The 17,978-nt window shown below is 42.5% G+C and overlaps 1 protein-coding gene across 1 annotated transcript in view; it reads right to left on the bottom strand.

Annotated features, from left to right (window-relative positions):
• ACIN1 (apoptotic chromatin condensation inducer 1) overlaps nt 1-17,978 on the bottom strand; it is a 127,187-nt gene that overhangs the window by 38,573 nt on the left and 70,636 nt on the right. The window contains 4 exon segments of the mRNA XM_040322561.1: nt 4,722-4,731; nt 12,840-12,844; nt 13,305-13,308; nt 16,394-16,506. Of these exon segments, the coding sequence (XP_040178495.1) occupies nt 4,722-4,731; nt 12,840-12,844; nt 13,305-13,308; nt 16,394-16,506 (132 nt within the window).

Genomic DNA, 17,978 nt, shown 5'->3' with positions numbered 1-17,978 from the left:
CTAGGTTTTGATGGAGCAGATGGGTAGTGCTTCCCTAGTGACATCCTTGTTGAGGGTCTTCAGGGTAGCTCCAAAGAGGCACCGTCCCCTCCAAGCAAAGGCTTTTTGCATGTCGATTCTGCAGTCAAATACTTTAGCCAAGAGTCCTGCTCATGTTAACTGACAGGAAACTCCGAATGTAAAGAATATGGAAGACCTCCAACAACTCGCCTATGCGGCAGTTCAAAACATGCAGACATGAGCTCCCAACCCTCTATAATTAAAGGGACAAACTGCCATAGTGAGAAAATCCCTTCTGATGGCCTTAGCCCAGTCAGCGTTTGGCAGACTAAGATCACAGCCAACACTGGTTGCAGTGCAGAGACTGCCAGAGGGAACCAAGTTCCTAGAGAGGGCCTCCAATCACTTGTCAATGGGTCCTTACAAACAGACGTTAACAAAACAGATGACATCAATGCTTGATCCCTTAGCACTAACCCCTTCTGTGGCAAACCAGCATAAACTGGGATTTTTGAAAGAGTTTCCAGCTGACCTAATACCAAGTTAGCTTTCAGGACTGCACAGCATATTTACAAAGTGAGTTTTCAGAGACAGGTTCACACCTGGGGCTGTGGACTCTGGACCTGGAGAGTGCTCCAAGGCTAACACAGTAAACTGGGGTATGAAAAGTGCCACAATGCAGAGCCCAGTGACATGCCTGGCTAGCCCTGCTACTTCCAGTCCAACAGGGTCCAGATATAGCCCTTCAATTTCAGGATTCTGAAAGGCCCATCTAAATAGCTGCTGCAAGAGACCATCTCTGCAGATATATACGAAACTTGCTTGGAGAAAAATCAGATTGTCCATCCTCCTAGAGCAAAAAAATAAATAAAAAAATTTGAGGTATGCTCAGAGTAGGAAGGGTTATTCTGGGCTGGACCACAATTTTCTTGTTTGCCAAAGTCCAATCCCTCTGGAAGTGACAGTATAACTCAGCTGAATTGGATTTCCTGTTTTCCTCGAAGAATGAGAACATGGCGGCATTTAGTCCTCATAAAAATGGAGGTTGTTAGCAGAAAGCCGATGGGCTTTGAAAAATATGGAGAGCAATTTATTGTGACTGCCATCTTTGTTGTGTGCCAATATTACCATATTACTGAAGCTTATATGCTGCTGTCCAGATGGCTATGGTAAATTATTATCTAAGCATGTGCAAACATGTTGCATGGTTGAGATGTTTATGCAAACACCATAGTTTTGTGAATTTGGTGTACTCATCATATTACTGTATGCCAGGGGTGCCCAACCTTTTGAAGTGCGAGGGCCACTTAAGCGACCTGGTAATTGGGCGCGGGCCACAATATGGGCCAATTAAATCCAGCCATATTGAAGGAGACAGATGCCCTTCCGTTTTTTTTGTTTAGCGGATCGGATTGAAGGTAGGCGGGTGTAAACGGACACAAGTCTGTTTACATCTGCTGCTTCATAAAGGTGAATGGAGGGTCCTATTCGATCGAACTCATCGTGAGAAAGGGACCTAAGGCTGCTTTCACACTGATGCGTGTGGTTTTCCCACACCGCGGGTGCAGAGCAGTGCACCTGTTAGCTGCACTTTTCCCTAGACTTTTATTATATCCTGCAGGTGTGGGGCACTGTCTGAAAGCACACCAAACCTGCATGTTAAAACAGAGTGCATTTGGTATCAGTCCACTTGTGACAAGAACCGGCGCTATACAGGAAGCATCAGCTTATGTAGCTCTGCTTCCTCTACCACGGTCTTCATTCACAACACTGATGCTCTGGAATGGCGGGTTGGCAAACTGCGATCTGGGCTTCCCAAACCACCATCCCATAGACGAATGCTGCGGGCCACATCAGAAGGCCACATGTGGCCCCTGGGCCACTGGTTGGGCACCCCTGCTGTATGCGGTCACTTACAATGTTTAACAAACCTTACAAAAACACTTAACATGGATGAAATACAAAACACATGATCTAAACCACACAATTAATAATGTTTTGTACTTTGATACATAGCATTCAAAAATAACCCTTTCGAAGGAAATGGCACACTTTGCTAAATCTAATTAAATAGAAGGTAGAATAATTTTAATTCAATGTTCTGGTTTTGGATTTACTTGCTGTACTTTAATCACAGTATTATAGATTCTAGTACCCATCTATACTTCACCCTAATTATTTCACCCTATTAAATTACCAGCCACAAGGCGATCTTGACAGTGCACCAATTTCAGCTAGTTGCTACACTGAAAAACGTACTCTATGGCCCCGTACACACGAGAGGATTTATCCGCAGATACGGTCCAGCGGACCGTTTCCACGAATAAATCCTCTCAAAGATTTCCGCTGATTTCGATGGGATGGAGTGTACACACCATCGCATTGAAATCCGCGCGGAAATCCTCTGCCGATGACGTGTCGCGCCGTCGCCGCGATTATGACGCGGCGACGGGCGCGACGCTGTCATATAAGGAATTCCACGCATGCGTCAATTCATTACGACGCGTGCGGGGAATCCCTTTGGACGAATGGATCCGGTAAGTCTGTACAGACGAGCGGATCCATCCGTTGGAATGGATTCCAGCAGATGGATTTGTTGTGCAGCACAGCAAATATCCGATCTGCTGGAATCCATCCCAGAGGAGATTTCTCCGCGGAAACAGATCCGCTGGCGTGTACACACCATAGGATCTATCCGCAGAAACCCATTTGCTGGGATTTATCTGCGGATGGATTCTATCGTGTGTACGGGGCCTAATAAGTAATGTGTAAGGATGTTACTGTGTATCACTGCTAAGGAAGAAGAGGCTGCATATTCAAAGGAAAGAAAAATCAAAACCATTAAGGAGACTCATCCTTTCTCTTCACTAGTTCAGGTGACAACCAGGGATTTCCTCACTTTGAATGGATTGCCTCTCACTTCCTGTTTTGACTATGGGACAAGAAGTGAAAGAAAAACTCTGCCCAATGGGACACAGATGGCCAAAAAAAAAAAAAGTCCTTGTGTGATGTTAGTGATTTACAAGCACAACGTGACAAATACCTCCACCACATAGAATGCACACTTACCAGATGGCAAGCGTTATGCCGCTTGTGGCTTAATACCCAACCCAGGCTTTTATCCTTAACAACTTTATCTTTTATGGTGGAGCAGGGCAGATGGTCCAAGTCTTTACACCAAAAAGGAGCCAATCTCATTTAATATGTAGGCTCAAAAAAGGTGACCCAAAAAAAAAAAAAATCGCCATAGTGTAAAAAAATAAAAAATGACATTTAATAAAATAAGGTAATGCACTTACTCGTAAGAGCATGAAAAAACAGCATGTATAAAAAGCCGGCTGGCTAAAGAAAACGCCCGTCCTTCCGGGATCGCAATAGCACGATGACGTCAGCACGTCTCTCCACCCGATGCGTTTCATCACAATCGGACGTTGTCCCGGGGCACGGACGGCGTGCTAACCAGTGCTGTGGAGTCGGAGTCGAGGAGTCGGAGTAGAATAATGCCTATTTATGCCGCCGTAGCGTATCTTCTTTACGCTACGCCGACGCAGCGCAGAGAGGCAAGCACCGAATTCACAAAGCACTTGCCACCAAATCTGCGCTGGGTTTCTTATGCGTAAATCGTCGTAAGTGGAAGTGGGCGTGAGTCATGCAAATGAGGCGTGACCCCATGAAAATGATGGGCCGAGCACCATAAAGATACGAATAATGAACGGCGCATGCGTCGTCCCGTGGACGCATTCCGTGCGCATGCTCAGAATCACGTCGGAACTACTCCCTAAGATACGCCGGATCACTGCCTACGACGTGAACGTAACCTACACCTAGTCATATTCACGTACAACGTAAACGACAAAAGATACGACGGCTTGCGTTCCCTGGTCCATACCTTTGCATGGGTTGCGCCTCATATGGGGAATAACTTTACGCCGGACGTACGACTTACGCAAAGCGCGTATATTATGCGCCGGGCGCAAGTAAGTTTCGTGAATCGACGTATCTCCCTCATTTCCATATTTGAATAGGAAATCAATGGGAGCGCCACATGCGTCCACGATACGCCGGCAAGTTACGTCGGTCGGATGAAGCCTATTTTTTAGGCGTATCTCAGTTTGTGGGCACGACGCATAGATACGACGGCGCATAGATACGGCGGCATATCTCGAGATACGTCGGCGCAAGTGCTTTGTGAATCCGGGCCTATAACTTTTGCCCAAACCAATCAATATACGCTTATTGCGATTTTTGTTTTACCAAAAATATGTAGAATACATATTGGCCTAAACTGATGAAAAAAATGTGTTTTAAAAAAAATTATTTGGGGGATATTTATTATAGCAAAAAATATATATATATTTTTTTCATAATTGTTGCTCTTTTTTTGCTTATAGCACAAAAAATAAAAACCGAAGAGGTGATCAAACACCACCAAAAGAAAGCTATATTTGTCGTAAAAAAAAAAAAAAAAAAAGACGCAAATTTTGTTTGGGTACAGCATTGCATGGCCGCACAATTGTCAGTTAAAGTGACGCAGTGCCAAATTGTAAAAAGTGTTCTGGTCAGGAAGGGGGTAAAATCTTCCGAAGCTGAAGTGCTTGTTAAACCACTTGTATAAAATGCTCCCATCCCCTCTGTATTAGAACAAAAAGTTCCCCTGTGTCTGTGTTATATCACAAATATGCTTATCTGCACTGATAACACACTATCTTCCTCCTTCTTGCCTCCTCTCTCCTCTGCCCGGCTGACCGTTCTATCGGGCGTCAGCCGGGGAGGAGAGCCGAGGAGTCACTTGATCGCAGGAAGACACTTATCAGTACAGATAAATATATTTATGATATAACAGACACAGGGGAACTTATTGTTCAAATACAGAGGGGATGAGAGCATTTAATATTTAGTATGAGAGTAGCAGGAGGGGGGGGGGGGGACACGAGCAGAAAGAGGATGGAGGAGACAGAGCAGGTCAGCATATGATGAAGGCGCATACTTAAGACAGCGGCAGCCCTGATATATCGTGGTCAAAGTACAAGGGAAGGGCTTAGCCAGGCAGGATCAGACAGGTATTACAGGCGATACAGGGGACCAAATGACAGAGCACAAGCACTGTGCTGTATATGCTTGCCGACCAGCCGCCGTCGCCAATTCTAAGGGAACAGGATCTGTTTTTTTTTTTGGTTAGCAAACGCTCCAAGATCTATGAAATTAATCTCTGTACGGCTTGCTTCAGGACTCAAATGTATCCCTCTCGTATTGATGTTCAAAGAGTGAACAAATTGAGCCAATTCAGAACCACTACCATCCCACAGGAGGAGGATGTCCTCTATATATCTTGCCCAAAGGACCACCCGAGGTCTCTGTTGGGCATAGACGACATCCTACTCCCATCAGGCCATGTAGAGATTAGCGAGACTAGGGGCATATTTAGCCCCCATGGCCACTCCTCTATCCTGGCGAAAAAAATTGGTCATCAAACGAAAAGTAATTATGTGAAGCTGCAAATGCGAGAAGTTCCATAATGAAAGAAATTTGGCCGCTTGGAAAATTTGAATCTCACCACAAATATAAATTTAACAGCAGCCAAACCCTGATCATGTGGTATGACCGTGTATAACGAAGTGACGTCTGCCGTCACTAACCACATCCCTTCCTTAGGTGTATATCCCGATAAAAGATTGAGAACATGTCCGGAATCTTTCAAAAGACCAGTAGAGCAAAGAGGAACTAGAGGGGGAGGCAGGTACAAATTAAAAAGAAAAAGGACATGGTAGGTGCAGGAATTTTTTAATTTGAGTTTAGTATGACCCAAATTTTATATATGTTGGTTCAGCTATTTAAGAGGGACTTTTTAATATCGTATCAGTCTCTGATTTATAGTTTTATCTATCCATATAAGTTTGTTAATTCGGGATCTATTTTTTTCTTTCGAAATTCATTTTCACTAGAAATTTTGTAGCGAATTAGGTTGCGTTTTAATATTAGAACTATTTTCTAAATGTATTTTTAATATTAGTTACCAATATTTATTCACAGCATTTTAGTAGGGTTAATAAAAAATGTTTTGCCTTCTCGAATTTTGAGTCTGCCTGAGGCTCAGATTGAGGTGTGGTTTCAGGTGTATACAATATTTAAACAGTGAGTGAGCGTCGCACATGCCCCAGGAAGTCAGATTGTGATGATACGCATCAAGGGGAAGGACGTGCTGACGTCACTGCACTAGTAAATAAAAAGTGATTCAGCGCTGGAAAATAAATACAAATTAAACTAAATTGCAAGCCAGCACTGTAGATATAACTCAAGAATATCTCAAAGTGAATATATAGAAAAAATAGTGCAGCGCAAATAATACAATAAATACAATAATAAATCAATAAATCAATTTGGTAAAGTCCATAAAGTGCAAAGTGATAAAAGTGCTCCAAATAATCAATGGTGATCAAAAGTGCAATAATCTTCAACAGATCCGTGACCCACAGGAAAGGGTTAACCTCCACCAAGAGTAAAGGGTGGCCTCTCACCTCAATACTTCGACCTGTGGCTAGGTCAAAAGGCAAGAAGCAAAATCTCCAGAGATAGGTAATCAGCTTTACATGGGTTCAATTCCAAAGAATCCACCAGATGGCACCAGCGGGCAATAAGCAAGGCAACACTCTCCCATACAGCAATAACATGGACCGAAAAGGAGTAAGAAGGACAATTCTAAGTGCTAACTGCTTAAAACGTTTAATGAAATTTAAAAGCATAAGATAAAAAACTCACATAGTCCTGCACTCATAGACCGAGTGCAGGTATAACAGCAGTTACCGGAACGAACGTCCGGATCAATGTACACAGCCTGTTGGGTCTCTGTGAGGCAAACGCGGATGACGTCGACGTAGCTCCTCCCCCTCGTACGCGTTGCGTCCCAAAGTGGGCGGGACTTCATCAGCGTGGGGCGGGGATCTCCGTGAACGTCCCGCAGCGCAATATATACCATGTGGTTGCCATAGCAACATTCACAGGGACTAGTTAGCCAGCGCCATCTTGTGTCCACAAAGCAGAGTACAAGATAGATAAAATATTTATTTAAGGGCCAAAAAGTTACAATACAATTAGCCTAAGGCTGGCGCCATCTAGTGTTTAAAGAAAAAAACACCAGACAAAGGATAATAAATCCTAATGTACATCAGCCAGGCAATATAAAATTAAAAAACAAACGAATAAATAATATAAATTAGACGTCAGCCGCCTTTACCTCTTCCAGACCTCAATTATCACATGATCATCATCATAATAACCAAGCAGTAATTAAATAATTCAATAAAAACATTTAAAATAAAATACAGATATATTATTTAAAATTTATATATAAAAATAAAAATTATATATATAAAAAATCCCCAATAAATTTCTCAACGATTAGATATAAAACAGTTGAGATCAAACTCAACGTTTAATCCCAACGGCACTGAAACCTTCATCTCATAGATCCAATAGGATTCACGACGACTTAATTGTCGAATGTAGTGACCCCCTCTCCAGTGTCTAGAGACCTTCTCTATACCCCAGAATTTGAGGCATTTGGGGTCTCTTTGATGATGGTCTCTAAAGTGTTTAGATACACTATGGGTCTTAATGCCACGTTTAATGTTGCTCACATGCTCGCCCACTCTCACGTGCAGCTCACGTGAGGTGCGCCCTATATATTGTAACCCACAGTCACACTCGAGCATATATACTACACCCTCTGTGGCACAGGTGATTAGCTGCTTTATCGGATATTCTACGTGGGTTACATTAGAAGTAAAAGTTTTACGTTTTTTAATGTTCAGTTTTGCATGTTTGCATGTGGCACATCTGCCACAGGCATAGAACCCTGACAAAAAATTAAAGAGCCTGGGGCGAGGAATAACAGGAGGGTCAGTGACTCCAGGGGCCAATCTATCTCTCAAAGACGGTGCTTTTTTATAGATAAACTGAGGCCTCTCAGGAAGCGCAGGGCCAAGGATTGAATCTCCCCTTAGTATCGGCCAATATTTGGCAACAATTTTTTCAAATGCTTTGTGTTGGACATTAAAATCCAATAGCATCTTGAAATTATTGTTCACTAGATCATCTTTGGGAGGATTATCTTGTATCATCAAATTTCTATCTGCAATCCTGATTTTCTCTATTTCTTGCTCTATCAAAGGTTTGGAGTATCCCTTAGCAACAAACCTAGTGGCCAGCTCGCGAGACTGCACCAGGAAATCCGATTCCCTAGTGCAGTTTCTTCGCAATCTTACAAATTGGCCACGAGGTATGTTACACAGCCACAACCTATGGTGGCAACTATTTAATGGGATGTATCCATTCCTATCCACCATCTTAAAATGATTTTTTGTCACCAATCTAGACTCAGATTTGGATATCTCTAAGTCTAGGAAGGTCACTTGTTCCGTAGAGACGGTCCAAGTCAAGACTATACCCAACTGGTTTGAATTCAGCCTAAGCATAAAGGCATTCAAAGATGACATGTCACCTTCCCAGATAAGTACTATATCGTCTATGTATCTACGATAGCAGCGGAGCTGAGGTGGCATATCATGGAAGATCGCATCTCGCTCCCAGTGGGCCATAAAAAGATTGGCCACACTGGGAGCGAAACGAGCCCCCATTGCAACTCCGCAACGCTGAAGAAAAAACTGCTTATCAAACCAAAAATAGTTTTTAAGTAAACAGAATTCCAAGCTATCCAAAAGAAAACGAACATGCTCGGGATCTAGATCGGTAGAATCCAGAGCCCATGCAACCGATGTAAGGGCTGCATCGTGCCCTATAATGGTGTACAAAGACCCCACATCAGCTGTCACCAATATCGTTTCAGATGTACACTTGATTGAATTCAGAATTTGGATAATTTGCTTGGTATCTCGTAGATACGCAGGCAATTTGCAGACTAACGGCTGTAAAAATATGTCCAAATACTGCCCCAACCGTGAACTGACTGAATCGATCCCATTCACGATCGGGCGGCCTGGAGGCCGTTCTGCATTTTTATGCAATTTAGGCAAGAAGTATATGATCGGTGTCCGACAATAATAAGGGTCTAAATACGCAGCTTCCTTCTTATTGAGGATCCCAGATCCCTTGCCTCTCTCAATCAGAGTATGGAGGTCATTTTTAAAATTCACCATTGGATCACCTCGCAGTAAGAGGTAGGTGTCTTGGTCACCAAGTAGCCTACCCATTTCCTCAAAATAATAGGTTTTACTAAGGACCACTAACCCCCCCCCCCTTATCTGCGGGGCGTATAACAATCTCGTTACGTTTTTCCAGAGAGGCTATACCCCTCTGTATACATTGTGAATCTTTCACTTTCTTGATTCTCAAGCTATCAAGATCTTTACAGACAAGATTCCGAAACACATCCAAGTGTTTGGTATCAGTGTATTGGGGATTGAAAACAGATTTGTTTCTCAATGTAGAGTGATGAGAAGTTACAGCTATATTGTTCTTTATAACTGGATTTGACAAGAAATACTTCTTTAAGTTTAAGTTTCTTATATACTTCTGTACACTTACATACGTTTCAAACTTATTAAGATTACGCACAGGAGCAAATTTTAAACCTTTATCTAACACTCTTATCTCATCCTCAGTAAGATCAACTCCACTAAGGTTAAAGATTCCAGTGCCGATCACGGCCTTGCTCTTTTGGACTCTTCTCCCCCCCCTGACTCCTCTTGATTTTTTCTTTTGGGCCTAGAGGAGGCTGAATCAGTGGAGGAGGGTATGGGAACGGAGGGGGCTCCCTCCAATCTCCGGTCCAAGTCGGTGGGAAGGGTGGAGGGCCCCTCCACCCTTCCCACCGACTTGGACCGGAGATTGGAGGGAGCCCCCTCCGTTCCCATACCCTCCTCCACCGATTCAGCCACCTCTAGGCCCAAAAGAAAAAATCAAGAGGAGTCAGGGGGGGGAGAAGAGTCCAAAAGAGCAAGGCCGTGATCGGCACTGGAATCTTTAACCTTAGTGGAGTTGATCTTACTGAGGATGAGATAAGAGTGTTAGATAAAGGTTTAAAATTTGCTCCTGTGCGTAATCTTAATAAGTTTGAAACGTATGTAAGTGTACAGAAGTATATAAGAAACTTAAACTTAAAGAAGTATTTCTTGTCAAATCCAGTTATAAAGAACAATATAGCTGTAACTTTTCATCACTCTACATTGAGAAACAAATCTGTTTTCAATCCCCAATACACTGATACCAAACACTTGGATGTGTTTCGGAATCTTGTCTGTAAAGATCTTGATAGCTTGAGAATCAAGAAAGTGAAAGATTCACAATGTATACAGAGGGGTATAGCCTCTCTGGAAAAACGTAACGAGATTGTTATACGCCCCGCAGATAAGGGGGGGGGGTTAGTGGTCCTTAGTAAAACCTATTATTTTGAGGAAATGGGTAGGCTACTTGGTGACCAAGACACCTACCTCTTACTGCGAGGTGATCCAATGGTGAATTTTAAAAATGACCTCCATACTCTGATTGAGAGAGGCAAGGGATCTGGGATCCTCAATAAGAAGGAAGCTGCGTATTTAGACCCTTATTATTGTCGGACACCGATCATATACTTCTTGCCTAAATTGCATAAAAATGCAGAACGGCCTCCAGGCCGCCCGATCGTGAATGGGATCGATTCAGTCAGTTCACGGTTGGGGCAGTATTTGGACATATTTTTACAGCCGTTAGTCTGCAAATTGCCTGCGTATCTACGAGATACCAAGCAAATTATCCAAATTCTGAATTCAATCAAGTGTACATCTGAAACGATATTGGTGACAGCTGATGTGGGGTCTTTGTACACCATTATAGGGCACGATGCAGCCCTTACATCGGTTGCATGGGCTCTGGATTCTACCGATCTAGATCCCGAGCATGTTCGTTTTCTTTTGGATAGCTTGGAATTCTGTTTACTTAAAAACTATTTTTGGTTTGATAAGCAGTTTTTTCTTCAGCGTTGCGGAGTTGCAATGGGGGCTCGTTTCGCTCCCAGTGTGGCCAATCTTTTTATGGCCCACTGGGAGCGAGATGCGATCTTCCATGATATGCCACCTCAGCTCCGCTGCTATCGTAGATACATAGACGATATAGTACTTATCTGGGAAGGTGACATGTCATCTTTGAATGCCTTTATGCTTAGGCTGAATTCAAACCAGTTGGGTATAGTCTTGACTTGGACCGTCTCTACGGAACAAGTGACCTTCCTAGACTTAGAGATATCCAAATCTGAGTCTAGATTGGTGACAAAAAATCATTTTAAGATGGTGGATAGGAATGGATACATCCCATTAAATAGTTGCCACCATAGGTTGTGGCTGTGTAACATACCTCGTGGCCAATTTGTAAGATTGCGAAGAAACTGCACTAGGGAATCGGATTTCCTGGTGCAGTCTCGCGAGCTGGCCACTAGGTTTGTTGCTAAGGGATACTCCAAACCTTTGATAGAGCAAGAAATAGAGAAAATCAGGATTGCAGATAGAAATTTGATGATACAAGATAATCCTCCCAAAGATGATCTAGTGAACAATAATTTCAAGATGCTATTGGATTTTAATGTCCAACACAAAGCATTTGAAAAAATTGTTGCCAAATATTGGCCGATACTAAGGGGAGATTCAATCCTTGGCCCTGCGCTTCCTGAGAGGCCTCAGTTTATCTATAAAAAAGCACCGTCTTTGAGAGATAGATTGGCCCCTGGAGTCACTGACCCTCCTGTTATTCCTCGCCCCAGGCTCTTTAATTTTTTGTCAGGGTTCTATGCCTGTGGCAGATGTGCCACATGCAAACATGCAAAACTGAACATTAAAAAACGTAAAACTTTTACTTCTAATGTAACCCACGTAGAATATCCGATAAAGCAGCTAATCACCTGTGCCACAGAGGGTGTAGTATATATGCTCGAGTGTGACTGTGGGTTACAATATATAGGGCGCACCTCACGTGAGCTGCACGTGAGAGTGGGCGAGCATGTGAGCAACATTAAACGTGGCATTAAGACCCATAGTGTATCTAAACACTTTAGAGACCATCATCAAAGAGACCCCAAATGCCTCAAATTCTGGGGTATAGAGAAGGTCTCTAGACACTGGAGAGGGGGTCACTACATTCGACAATTAAGTCGTCGTGAATCCTATTGGATCTATGAGATGAAGGTTTCAGTGCCGTTGGGATTAAACGTTGAGTTTGATCTCAACTGTTTTATATCTAATCGTTGAGAAATTTATTGGGGATTTTTTATATATATAATTTTTATTTTTATATATAAATTTTAAATAATATATCTGTATTTTATTTTAAATGTTTTTATTGAATTATTTAATTACTGCTTGGTTATTATGATGATGATCATGTGATAATTGAGGTCTGGAAGAGGTAAAGGCGGCTGACGTCTAATTTATATTATTTATTCGTTTGTTTTTTAATTTTATATTGCCTGGCTGATGTACATTAGGATTTATTATCCTTTGTCTGGTGTTTTTTTCTTTAAACACTAGATGGCGCCAGCCTTAGGCTAATTGTATTGTAACTTTTTGGCCCTTAAATAAATATTTTATCTATCTTGTACTCTGCTTTGTGGACACAAGATGGCGCTGGCTAACTAGTCCCTGTGAATGTTGCTATGGCAACCACATGGTATATATTGCGCTGCGGGACGTTCACGGAGATCCCCGCCCCACGCTGATGAAGTCCCGCCCACTTTGGGACGTAACGCGTACGAGGGGGAGGAGCTACGTCGACGTCATCCGCGTTTGCCTCACAGAGACCCAACAGGCTGTGTACATTGATCCGGACGTTCGTTCCGGTAACTGCTGTTATACCTGCACTCGGTCTATGAGTGCAGGACTATGTGAGTTTTTTATCTTATGCTTTTAAATTTCATTAAACGTTTTAAGCAGTTAGCACTTAGAATTGTCCTTCTTACTCCTTTTCGGTCCATGTTATTGCTGTATGGGAGAGTGTTGCCTTGCTTATTGCCCGCTGGTGCCATCTGGTGGATTCTTTGGAATTGAACCCATGTAAAGCTGATTACCTATCTCTGGAGATTTTGCTTCTTGCCTTTTGACCTAGCCACAGGTCGAAGTATTGAGGTGAGAGGCCACCCTTTACTCTTGGTGGAGGTTAACCCTTTCCTGTGGGTCACGGATCTGTTGAAGATTATTGCACTTTTGATCACCATTGATTATTTGGAGCACTTTTATCACTTTGCACTTTACCAAATTGATTTATTGATTTATTATTGTATTTATTGTATTATTTGCGCTGCACTATTTTTTCTATATAGACGTCACTGCACTGTTACGATCCCGGAAGGACAGGCGTTTACATTAGCCTGCTGGCTTTTTACACATGCTGTTTTTTCCATGCTCTTACAAGCAAGTGCATTACCTTATTTGAATAAATGTAGTTAGTTTTTTTAAACCATGGCAATTTTTTTTTCTTCTTTCTGGGTCACCTTTTTTGAGCCTACCTATTGAATGAGATTGGCTCCTTTGGATCCGGTGTAAAGACTCAGACCATCTGCCCTGCTCCACCATAAGAGAAGCTTTCCATATACCGTAAGAGCTGTCATCTGATTTTCTTGCTGGAGATAAAGGCCCAGGCTGCCCCTAAACCACAAGCGTCACAACACTTGTTATCTTGTAAGCGTGCATTCTATGTGGTGGAGGGATTTGTCAAGCTGTGTTTGTGAATCACTAGCATCAAACAAGGACAAGCGATCTACCAACCTTCACTTTTTTTACCTCACTCTGAAAAGCGATACACAGATTTTTGCTCTTTCTGCAATTTTGGTGTTCATGTTTACCACGGACTATAATAAGTTGTTTTTATGTACTTTCACATTTAAGTTATGTTCTAGCGCAGCTTCCTTTTATTGTGCTTTGACTATGTGTATCTTACAGCTGATTGCTGCCGTTTGCTATGTAGGGATATTTAGCGCAGTTTGCTTGTTTATAGACATGTATTTATAGACCCTGGGTTTAATGCAGGCTACCTTCAGGACTACCCCTGCTGAATGCTCATATAAACCACCCACTCTATGTGACTCTAGTTTTAATGCAAGCAATAAGGAGTGACCAGAAAAGACTGGAGGGGAAAGGCCTGTGTCCTGCAAAGTACTCCAAGATAAGGGATTTACAGACAAGTAAAAATTCCCATTATATTAATCATACAATACAGGACTTGTCACAGACCATGGGACATCCCAAAGCAATCAACTAAGGGGTGGACATCAACATACAAAACAGAACTGCCAAAAAAAAAAAAAACACATAGGGGTTAAGGTACCAAAAACACGCCGATAACAGCTTGAAGTACCTTGCTGGCACCAGCCGAAGACTGAACATCCACCTGGTAGAGCCTGGAGAACATGAGAAGATGGGACCAGGTGGAGGCCGTGCAAATCTGGAAAACAGATGCTTGATGCTGGAAGGCCCAAGAGACAAACAGACCTGAGGAAATGAGCTTGTAGGGGGAAGGAGGAATTCCTTTTCCAACTCAGATTGGTCAGCGCCGTCTCTGACCAGAATGTGATAATCACTAATCCATCTTGAAAGAACTACACAAAGAGGTATAAGAGCAGGGATGTAAAATCCCTGGACTTCTGCACTAGCTGCGTGGGCACCGATAGCTCAGCATCAACAGAGGAAAGTACAGAAGGGACCAAGGGTGAGGGAGTACGGTTTTCACCTTTTCATTTTTCCTGAAATGGTGAACAATTCAAGGTCATAGGCCCTGGAAATAAGTTGTCTGATCCACAAGACAAAAAAGAACTCATACTTGTGAACAGAAGCCGAGGTTGCCAATTCGACCCTGACAGCCCTGAAGAGATCCAATCAGTGTAGGGAAAACGCCTGGGTGTGTATAGCTTCGACAATTTACACAGTGCTTTGCCGTTTATTGTGCATTCACATCAGTCTCTGCCCTCAGGAAGCTTACAATCTAAAAGATCCATAGCCCGAAATCATGCATATACATACCAGGCCTAGATTAGACAGGAGCCAACTAACCTACCAGTATGTCTGGAGTGTGGGAGGGGAAAAAACAAACAAAAAACGGAGTACCCAGGTGAAACCCCCACAGGCACAGGCAGTGCCCTGGGTATGCATAAGTGCAAAAGGTGGGGCAAGCACTTTGGGGTTCAGAGGAGCACCCAAATGGTAGTGCCACAAATTAAAAAATTGGTCATCCACAACAAAACACAGAACATGTTGCTGTGAAGGGAATTATTTTGTCTGAAAGAAGGAAAGAAGCAATGAGAGATCTTGCTAGTTCCATACAGAATTTTGATTCCCCCAAAAATATGTTTAGAGATTTTAAGTTCATTATGGGACGGATGCCTCCATCTGGTTTGAGGGCTGAATAGGTGTGGATGAAAACTTCAGGACCTTTCCACTGGAGGAACTGGTTTAACCATTCCTTGGGACAGAAGTTGGCCCAAGACAGCCAACCAGCAAATCAATTTAGTCGATGCTAGCAGATTGGAGGGTAGGAGACAAGGAGGGCAGAAAAGACAGAAAATATATTTTGTATGCCTTTAAATTAACATATTGGCATCTTGTATCTAGATTAAAAAATGAAAACTTCTACACTAGCAAAAAAAAAAACTGGAGTTTCAAGGAGCAGGAGAGGTTATTAGCGTGGCCTAAGCACAGTTTTTTTTGTTTTACCAGTGTCCAATCACCTGAAGTTGCTTGCTTGCTGCCTTTTTTTTGGTCATCTGTGTCCCATTGGGCAGGAAAATTACTTGTGTAAACACAGAAATAAGTGAGAGGAAATGTCTCCAAAATGAGCAGACTATGGGAACAAGAGACCCCACACAGATTTTTCATGTTGAAAAAAAAAAAAAAAAATAATCATAGAAATGTATTTTTCTCTGAAGAAAAGAGAATGAGGCTTTTTTTTGCATGAGCTAAACTGGGAGCAAGCAGATAAAGTTACAGCCTGCCCTGGTAGTGCAGCAATAAGAATAAGCTCTCAAAAACTGACAGATTCCCACATCCACACAAGCAATGTGGATGCAGCAATCTCTGCTGCTACACCACTGTATTCTAAAAGCAGGAACTCCCCTCACCGGTCACAAATCAGTCCAGCAGCCATTTTCTGCATGTGCTGATCGAAAGCTGGTTTTCCAGCAGGACTGTTTGACAGAAGCTGGTCTAACGATTGGCTTCTGTTGAACAGGGAGGCAGGCATACATACATACATACATATTGAAATGTTGCCGCTTGCTGCTGAACTGAACAAATTTTGATTAATTTATACCATGCTTATGTCTTGTATGTTTTAGAAAAAAAAATACTATGCTTTAGTGTACAACACTCCCTCTGTAAAAATATGTACAACCCTCCCTCTTTTTTATCACCTTTGCACCACTTACACATTCTCTTCTGTTGTGCTCTGCTCCTCTCCCACCTCGTGCTCACTTTGGACCGAGCTGCTTTGGTCCAGAACCTCAGACTGCGGCTCTAACCTTATTCTCTTAATGCGATTCTATACAGAGAGGGGAAAAAAAAAAACATTAGAGTGCAAGCTGTGGTTGTAGATGCAGAACATTGAAGTAAAAATTAGGCAAAGGAAATCCCAACCAAACAGACTTTAAGTCCAATAAATGTATGACTTTTAAAATGTTCAATGTACTTTTTAAAATACAGTAAAACCTTGGTTTGAGAGCGTTTGGCAAGACAAGCAACATTTTTTTTCAAATTTTGACTTGATATACAAGTAGCGTCATATCACAACCGAGTATAAAATAGAAGAGAGGAGCCTCGAAGTGTAGCAATACAGTTACATTTAATAAAGGTACAACATTTAGCAACTTATTTCTACACTAAGGCCCCGTACAGACGAGCGGACAGTCCGATGAAAACGGTCCGCCGGACCGTTTTCATTGGACATGTCCGCTCGGAGATTTCGGTCTGATGGCTGTACACACCATCAAACAGAAATCCGCGCGGACAGACAGCGCGGTGACGTGGCGGTGACATTGACACCGCCACGTCACCAAACCAGTAAGTAAAATACTTCCACGCAAGCGTTGAATCCATTCGACGCATGCGGGAGATATCTGTCCGCTGATTAGGTGTACTAACCAGCGGACATGTCCGCCGGACAGCTTTCCAGCTTTGTCCGCTGGAAATCTGTCCGCTAGGATGTACACACGATCGGATCTGTCCGCTGAAACTGGTCGGCGGACCAGTTTCAGCGGACATGTCCGGTCGTGTGTACGAGGCCTTAAGGTGCCTCTCTTCTCTTTTATACTCTGTAGCTCCTGCTGGATTTTGCTTCTAATCCCCCTGTGGAGGCTGCCATTTGTGGCTGGGCATTTTATGATTACACAGCCTGGTCACATTGTTATCATATTTGTTATACGGACTATAAACTGATGGGCATATGAATAAATGGTCGTGGAACTAATCATTTTAGTTTTGTTTATTTTTTATGGGGAAATTTGCTTTAACCACTTGACATCCGGGCCTATTTTGGCACTTTTCTCCTTCATGTAAAAATCACAATTTTTCCCTAGAAAATTATTCAGAACCCCCAAACATTACATATTTTTTTTAGCAGACACCCTAGGGAATAAAATTGCGGTCATTGCAACTTTTTTTCTTGCACGGTATTTGCGCAATAATCGTTCAAATGCCTTTTTTTTGGAGAAAAAACGGTTTCATTGATTAAAAAACAACAAAACAGTAAAGTTAGCCCAATTTTTTTGTATAATGTGAAAGATGATGTTACGCCGAGTAAATAGATACCCAACATGTCACACTTTAATATTGCACGCACTCATGGAATGGCGCCAAACTTCGGTACTTAAAAATCTCCATAGGCGACGGTTTCATTTTTTTTACAGGTTACTATTTTCGAGTTACAGAGGAGCTCTAGTGCTAGAATTGTTGCACACGCTCTAACGCACGCGATGATACCTCACATGTGGGGTTTGAAGGGCGTTTACATATGTG

The sequence above is a fragment of the Rana temporaria genome, chromosome 1 (genome assembly GCF_905171775.1).
Source record: "Rana temporaria chromosome 1, aRanTem1.1, whole genome shotgun sequence".
NCBI classification, from domain to species: domain Eukaryota; kingdom Metazoa; phylum Chordata; class Amphibia; order Anura; family Ranidae; genus Rana; species Rana temporaria.
Note: the sequence above shows the minus strand (reverse complement) of the source record. Positions and strands in the feature narration are given on the sequence as shown.